This window comes from Helianthus annuus, chromosome 2, assembly GCF_002127325.2.
Source record: "Helianthus annuus cultivar XRQ/B chromosome 2, HanXRQr2.0-SUNRISE, whole genome shotgun sequence".
Classification (NCBI taxonomy): Eukaryota; Viridiplantae; Streptophyta; class Magnoliopsida; order Asterales; family Asteraceae; genus Helianthus; species Helianthus annuus.
Window position 1 is genome coordinate 64788720 of NC_035434.2, and position 8708 is coordinate 64797427.

General features: G+C 36.1%; 2 protein-coding genes and 1 long non-coding RNA gene across 3 annotated transcripts; all 3 read right to left on the minus strand.

Annotated features, from left to right (window-relative positions):
• Positions 1-1176: 1176 nt before the first annotated feature.
• Positions 1177-5820, minus strand: LOC110892890. Its single transcript, XM_022140028.1, has 5 exons — positions 5412-5820; positions 4637-5328; positions 4317-4554; positions 2594-4214; positions 1177-2449 (listed from the first exon to the last, which is right to left on the minus strand). Exons 1-5 carry the CDS (start codon positions 5818-5820, stop codon positions 1177-1179), a joined length of 4233 nt encoding a protein of 1410 aa, XP_021995720.1.
• A 184-nt stretch (positions 5821-6004) lies between these two features.
• On the minus strand, positions 6005-7060 carry LOC110892885 (putative F-box protein At3g24700). Its single transcript, XM_022140021.1, has one exon. It carries the CDS (start codon positions 7058-7060, stop codon positions 6005-6007), a length of 1056 nt encoding a protein of 351 aa, XP_021995713.1.
• A 313-nt stretch (positions 7061-7373) lies between these two features.
• On the minus strand, positions 7374-7626 carry LOC118487417. The gene is made up of 2 exons (XR_004881787.1): positions 7531-7626; positions 7374-7435 (listed from the first exon to the last, which is right to left on the minus strand). It is a non-coding gene; the product is annotated as an uncharacterized LOC118487417 (long non-coding RNA).
• Positions 7627-8708: the final 1082 nt, after the last annotated feature.

Consider the following 8708-nt stretch of genomic DNA (forward strand, 5'->3'; position numbering starts at 1 on the left):
ATGCTATCTTACTGTTACTTGCTTAATAACTTATTAACTTACTTTATTTGACTTTTCAAAAGTCCAATTGTAATTACATTCTGATCTACATTCACCAAGTACCCAATTCTAACACACCCCTCTCTAGTCGAGCAATAAGCTCCTATTAAATGCATAACCTTTATACATACCTGACGTAAGTCAAAATCCATTGACTCGTTATCCATACCTTGCTTGACTATTTCCTTCCAGATTGTGACAGTAACATTACCGTACATCATGCTCACCTACCATTAAATTACCTGACCATTTCAAACATTAAATACCGGGTTCAAATGGCAATCACCATTTGACCTGCATAACTCATTTATCCTTTCAACCATTCTGGTATACAATACATGAGCATAATTATATTCATATATTTACATATATATATATATATACTAGTCACGTACCCGCGCGATGCGGCGGGAGTGGCAATTTACAATAGTATAATTGTTTACCGTTAGTTTATCCGTCGTCTCGTGATATATTGTATAGTACTTAAGTTAGTTTTCTTATTCGTGATATGATGGCACTGGTTTTTCTGTTAGTTTATCGATTCTTTGGTGATCTTCTACAAGAAGAGTACAAAATCAAGGAAGTAGATGTAATTAAAAACAAGAAGAGTTCAAAATAGTCAAGTAGTTGGACAAAACAATAAAAACAAAATGTGGGGAGTCTCTTGTATCTCTTCCTGTTTTACCAATACATCCGTTCGCTTATGACTTTCTTGCATCTTCTCCTCTACTGTACCAGATTTCAACACATAAAAAAAATGTTAGACACTTACAGTGATTTAAAATAGTAATTAAAAGGTAATTTCTGGAAGCAAATAAGGCACAACATCTACTAACTTACCTTCTTTTTGATAAGGATGCGATTAATTAATCACGCAACACTTCCTGGTAGACAACATTTGATGTGTAAACTCCGCGTTGTTTGAATTCTTTGGCGAGATGTACCAACACCTTCGTACTTTGTCTTGAAATCCCTCTTGATAACGCGACATAAAGTTGTCCATGTGAAAATACAGAATCCGGTAGATAAATACCAACGTTCGGAATTGTTTGACCTTGAGCTTTATTAATCGTCATGGAAAAGCTAAGTCGAACTGGAAATTGTTTTCTTTTCAGCTTGAATGGGAACATGTCATCTTCAGAAAGGGTTAGAGGGATTCTTGGCAAAAAAAACTCTTTTTCCGGCATGTTGACCAACTGCAATTTCCGCATCAATAACATTTCGCATGAAACCCTTACATATCAACCGCATGCCATTACACAGGCCATGTGATGGATCGATATTACGTAACAATATTATTGGGCATCCAATTTTTAAACGAAGCTTATGAGGCGCCAAACCACTAATATTTAGCGAGTTTAAGAACTCGACCGGATAGAAGTTACGCTGATCGTCTTCAGCTTCATCAAAACTGTAGTAAACTTTTTCCTCCCCTTGAAAAATTTCAATCATTTGATTATTAATCTCGTCAACACTCTCATTTTTAGTGGACAATATTGCTCTAGAGATTATATAATCTGAAGAATATACATTATCTTCAATTGATGGAAAGATGGCATGGATCAATTCTTTTATAGCGTTTTCTCTGTCGTTGCACTGAATTGTCATGTCATCAGGTATGCGAATATAGTTTCCTTCGATTGGTTCTTCAGTTCCATCGCCGACTCTTAAAAGAAATTTAGAAAACCATGGATCTTTCAGCGCTCTCATATTTATGGTCAACCGCATCTTCTTAGTCAAAGACCAAAGAGGTGACATTCGTACACTGGAGTCTACAATTTGTGCTCGAGTGCCACGTTTAATAACCGGCAACACCTGTCTGAAGTCACCTCCCATAACCATTATCTTCCCACCAAATGGGAGACTAACGCCTATAATGTCTTGTAATGTACGATCGACTGCCTCTATCGCCTGTCGTTTAGCCATCGACGCTTCATCCCATATGATTACTTTGGCAGACCGAATCAGTTTAGCGGCCCCACTCTGTTTTTTGATATTGCACATTGAATTATTTTCAAGATTAAGAGGAATCTGGAATCTTGAGTGAGCCGTTCTACCTCCTGGCATATTATTAGCCGCTGCACCTGATGAAGCTGTTGCGAGAGCAATAAGACCACGTGACCGAATTTCAGCAAGCAAGGCAATGTACAAAAATGTTTTTCCAGTTCCACCTGGGCCATCAATAAAGAACACGCCTGGAAGATCATTATCAACATGCATCATGATCTCATCAAACACGTTTTTTTGGTCCGGATTAAGTGAATCTTTGGCACTCAAGTGTTCAGGTTCCAAAACAATTCCATACTCTTCTTGTAACTCACGACAACCTGCATCTTGTAAGTTAACATCGTCTGTTATCTTAGGAAGGTCGAATTCATTGATATTTTTACCCATGGATTGTAGGAAGACACTAATTTCAGTAAGAACCAAATTTTTAACTCGTTATATACTTTGACAGTGTAACCGATGATCTTCAGACAGTGATTCAAAATGGTCATTCCATAACTTTCGAATATCTCCAGGTTGGCAAAAAATCATTATGGTCGCAAATAACCTTCGAAGAGCATTGGGAAACTGAAACGTAGAGGCTTCTTCGAGACATTGTGATAGATATTCATCGTCTTCTATTAAGCCTAACTCAAGAGCTGCTTTTCGAAATGTCTCACACCGTTGACCATTAACTGTGCAAAGATGTTCAAAAGAAGTAGGCCCTCTGACATTTGACAAAAGTAGGCGTAAGTAGTACCTTTCTCCTTCGGCTGGATTAGCGGAAACGATACGACCTCTTTGTTTTTTACCGCCACGAGGATTCCAACGGCGTGTGCTTCCATTCCACGTAAAGTGTTTTGGAAAATCTTTATACAAATATACCCTTGCTGTTTCATCGATTCTATTTCTCTCAAAAAATGCTGTTAGCATGGTTCTCTTATCTCTTTCCCTATCAACAATATTAGACATTAAGTCATCATCTCTAAATCTAACCATCTGATTATTTGGGAGATGAAGCTGTAAGGCTAAAACAGAAGGAGAGATTTGAGAAAGAGAGAAGGAAAAAATGCGCCACATAGCCTCTAGGGGCGATATGTAGCGTGCATCTTGAAAGCTCTTTATCTCATTAACAACAACCCCTGGCTCACTTTGATCAACTTGAATAACCTGTTTGTCATGTCCTTTATAAACATATTTAAAAAGATATTTCACAGATTTTATACTTGAGCAAACTTCAACATTGATGTGGCAGTTAAACATCATCAAAAGCCTTGGGTTATATGGGACCACCCATCTATTATCAAGTGTTTTTCCTCGTACATCCACTTCAATCCCGGTGTCTCTCCTTCGATACAACGGATACGCATCTTCTCCTTGTGTTGTCTGTTCATTAAATTGTCTAGGATAATGAAAACGACAAATTTTAGGATCACCCTGCATACAAGGACTGCTTAATCGTAAATTGCCGCAAGGACCGTGAATCATGTGCTTGACAACCATCTCATGCAATTTGGGATGTCTTTGTTTGTTAGGAATTTCAGCACACACAACCTTATCATAATGGTCGGCGTTATTGATCTTGTGTTGCGGGTACATGATAAGGAGAAAATGTGCGTGCGGCAAACCACGCTTTTGAAATTCAATGACATAAACGTATGACTTAACTTCCCCAAGGATATGTTTCTTGAAGAGTTGTTCCTTAAGATCTTCTAATTTACCCCGGAACACTCTTGAAACAAGGTCTGGACGATCTTGTGCAGTTTGACCAACATGTAAATTATCACATATCTCAGGCCACTTAGGATTACACGTCATTGTAAGGAATATATCAGGCTTGCCGTCGTCTTGAACTAAAGTCATCGCATCTAGAAACCGACGTCGCATGTCGCGAGGACCTCCGATGAAAGATGCAGGCAACACAATTCTTTTCCCGACTCTGTTTGCATGAACCTCACCAGCATTGACGCAATCCACAAGACCTTGGTACAAATCGGCACGTATCTTAGCCTGGTTTCTCTCACAAAATTGTAAGCGTGATGTCTCCATTTTTATGTAAACATCTACCACAAATTGTTGTAGCAGTCTACCACCGAACAAAAGCACGTTTTCGGTAGATCGAATCTGGAACTTGTAACAGTAGTACTCTCGCATAGCCACGGTTGTTCTACCACTTCGTGTGTTAGACTCTGAACGATGAAGATGTTTTAAAAACAAACTATTAATAAAAATAAGACGCATTACGGTATTTTTATGATCTTCACTTAAAAAGGATAATAAATTGTTGGTACCTTCCATTTCTCCTTCGATGTTGTCATTGTTGCGAACCTCATTTATTGATACTCCGTGACGTGGTATGTTTGCATGCCAACCCGACTCACCATTAGGAAAAAATAGAGGATACGACAATGGATCGTAACAACTGAAGTACGGCTGAATAGTTTGGCTATATTCAGACCTACCATACACAACAATACTTCGTTTATACGAAGTGATATTGTCATTACCTTCAACCCAAATACCAGCAACCTATATATATTCGTGAACTATAAGTAAGTAAAATAAGCAATACTATTAAATAATTGTAATTAATATAAACTATTTTATATACCTCCGATGTCGTTGGTCGGTTGTACACCCTTTGGTCAAGTTCAACCGAAGCATTCAAAGTGACTCTATAGTTGTCCAGAGGTCCTAATTCTGCAAGTCTTCTAAATGTATCGACATATGGGTTTGTAGAAAAAACGCGTGTCAAAATTTGAGTAATACGACGATCAAGATTTGGCCATTGGAGTCTGAGATCTAACTCGGCATCAGGATCATAAAAATACAACTGCAGGTACCTAGGGGTTCCATCCCTCGGAACTAATTGGTCGATTTTGTGATATATTCCTCTATGTGCACGAAAAGTATATACACCGTCTCTCATATTGTTCAATGTATCATCCAACGTCACTCCCATTGAGGCAAAAGAAAAATTGGTGTTATAAGCACGAATGTTTTGCCTAAAAATATTTCCAATTTCATCTTGCGATGTGAAAAGTCGGTGCAATTCCTCTGGAATTTCTGAATTTGCTAACACAGTTTTCCCACTCATACAACAAAAGGTATCAAATTCAAATTGAAAACGTTTTGCTCCACAATCAGGACATGCACTACGTTCTTTTAAAACACGATGTTCTCTAGGTAAACGATCGTAAACAAAGTTATATGGATCATCTTCTACATTCTCATTTTGGAAGGAAGGTTGATCAACTACTTCAGAAAGTTGAGGTAAAAGTGTACGTGGTTGAATTCGAACACCTAAAAAAATCGTTGTCTTAAGTAATGAAGGTTATTAAAGATATCAAATTCAATAAAGAAATCAATGTTAAACAAATAGAAACCTCGTGATGTTCTGGTAATGACTTCATCAATTACATTGGGGAATGTGGTTGTTGGCGTAACATCATTAGTCGGGGTTGATGTAATTTGACTACCGTTTGAAATATGCATTCCATTGTACTCCTTACGTTTCACGGTAGAAATACTTGACGCGTTCATGTTTGTCATTTGGGTAAATTGAGTAATATTACTCTGTAAACTTCTTAACGGTGTCCTTTCTGCTGATCTATTACTCATTAAAGATAGTGATGAAGCACTTTGGGAGACCTCACTACTCCCAAATTTTGGGACTTTGTTATTTTCTTTGCGTGCATCATAATATCTTTTGTTATACCCTTTTCGTTTTTCAGCTCTAGTAGATGAACGAGAGCTAGAAGCTTGATTAAGATGGTTTGGTTGTCCATTAGTCATTGTAAATTGTTAAAGTGTCAAATACCTTGCAAATTAAATAAAAGATAGTTATAGATGACGAAATTCTGAAATTATTACAAGAATAGTACACGACACTTAAACAAAATAACATGATTACCAGAAATAGAAAACCAAAATTCTTAAAACATCGAATACATAATGATAACATTAAGTGAAAGCCAAACTAAATACTTGGTGAAACAACGGTCTCCACAAACACCGCACCCTTATAACCACGAAACCAAGTAACTGGATAAAGAATTTCGAAGGGCTTCGTATCCATTTCAATAGTAAAAAGCTTCCCTAATTTAGTCATCACAAACCAATTACCATTCGTCACGTAATGTGTTATATCGCCCCACAATGACAATGATATTGGGGGGATCGGAGGACACGATAAGACCTTAATCCAGTAATCCTCTTTTAGCGTCCACAGGTCAATTGTTATCTCAAACCAGCCAGTCGCAGCAAACATGTGAAGCTCATTTTTTACATTCACTAAAACACCTTGAACAAATCCCGTAGATGGAACAGGTGGAAAGCTTATCTCCTTGAACTGCTCTGAATTAATATCAAAACAAATCACCACATTTGTACCTCCAACCCAACATTCGCAAAGAGTGAAATACATAGTACCACCACAAAATGTGCCTGGTGACCACGCGAAATTGGGGCTAAGGTACTCTTGTCTTGTTAAGAAAGGAATATTTCTCCAAAAGTTTAATTCCCTAGAATAAACATAGCTTTCATATACATGTCTCCTACGCTTGATATGCAAGACCTTGTAATCATCGGCATCATCAGCATACAAACCAACGGCATCAAGATTATTTATATAGATTCCAAGAGAATCAGGTGTTGACAAACGCTTGAAAGCAGTAGTTGTTGGATTCCAAAGAAGCAACTCGTTTGTATGATTCAAGCAAACACACAACAATCCATTCAAATGTGAAAGTATTGACACATCATTATTTTGGTGGTCGAATGGTAATGTAACTATTGACCTTGGCCCATAATCATAGGATTGAAAGATGATCGGATGAACAGAGCATGTTAGGTCGTCAATTAAGAGAACTCTCTGGTTAGATGAAACTAATGAGCGAGAACTATGTACCCTTATGAAATCTCGAGTTGACAGCAACGCATACCATTCCTTGCAAACACTCCTAGAACGTCCTACGACCTTCGCTGGCACCCTCGTTAATATCTCAAATATTGTTTCAATAGGAAGGTCAGCCATGGTGATACCTTCGTTTAAGATAAATAATTACTTTTTAGTTATCCAACCTATATAGATTATAGTTTGGTGAAAAATAGGTGTAACCATTACTTTTTAATCAAGTAATATAACATACTTGTTATAACATAATATAATATTAAACAAACTAAAGTATACTTCTACAAGTAGGAAAGAAACATAAAGGCAGTTAACCAAATGAAAATCACAAAACACCATCATAGATTTTAATATTCAACAACTAAAGATATAAAAACACCCAATCTTTCTATCATGAACAGGGACTTAAGTATAGATCCATAATTTAAATATCTCGTGCCTCGAGCATATCTGGGTCGTACGTAATCCTACTCAGTTCTGTAGACTTCAAAATATTAACTGAAAAAACAAATAAAATACAACTTTTATTAAATTACATGACCCATTAAATGTAACTAATTTTTTAGAAAGTTGATGTTTAAAGCATAACGTACTATCCGGTAGGTGAACCAACTTGACACGTGATACGTATATGATAGACTTTCGTTGCACCGCTTGAATGGTACATATAACATCGGAAGGCTTCAGGAAGGACAAAAACATTTGTATTGTATGACCACTGTACACAACAATTTTGGGGGAAGATCTTTTAAAATTAGTTTTTTGATACATACGATGTAATTATTATGTCTTTAATATGTTAATAATGACTTACGACTTATCTCGAAGAGAAAGTTCGAAACAACAACGATCCCGTTTACCTTCTACTATCCTCCCAACCACATCTACAATGAAATCAACCAAATTGTATACAACATATCTAATATCTAAATATATAAACTTTTATATGTTTAATCAAAAAATAAAGAATGGGATTTTATATGTACCAACAATAAATTTTTTAGGTCTTCTGTCATGCTTCAATTTTTTAATGGAAGGCACCAACGGATATATACAAGCACCTCTTGGAATCGTAAGCTCCAGTGATAAAAGCTTCGTATATTCATTGATGACGATTTTTTTTCTCCGAACAGACTAAGAGGTAATTATGGTACTTTGGGTACTCATGATAGTGGAGATTCTCAATTTGGAAATGATTCAACAAAAAAAAAGCCACCCATCAATGTAGCGTCATTATACAGGTGTATCAAATGTTGTGGAACGATCGCAACAATTTTTTGTCTCTAAAAAAAGAACACATTTAGTGGTGAAAAAACATTCACACGTATAACATATATAGCAAATAAAAATAATGTTCTTACGTTTTGATCAAGAAAAATAATCACTAATCTCTTTCCCTCGACGTCATGCCAAATAAGCTCGACCATAACAAAGGTTAGATTATACCATGCTTTATCATTTCTCAATGATGAAAATTCGTCGACCGTACAATGACCAGACATATCCTATTAATGTTCAATGTTAGTCAAAGAAAAAATAAAAATTACATATATTTAAATTTATATCTGTTTGATTTTTAAGGTCAAGTAGATAAGAGAGGGAGCCAGCTAAAATTAAAGTAATACATGATTAAAATTTAAATAATCTTAAAATAAAGAAGTTATATTAATACATAATTAAAACCGAAACATCTACATAAATAAAATTCAAACTAATACAAAACAAAAATACATTGAAATAAAAATAACTAACACATAATAGAAACATTTAG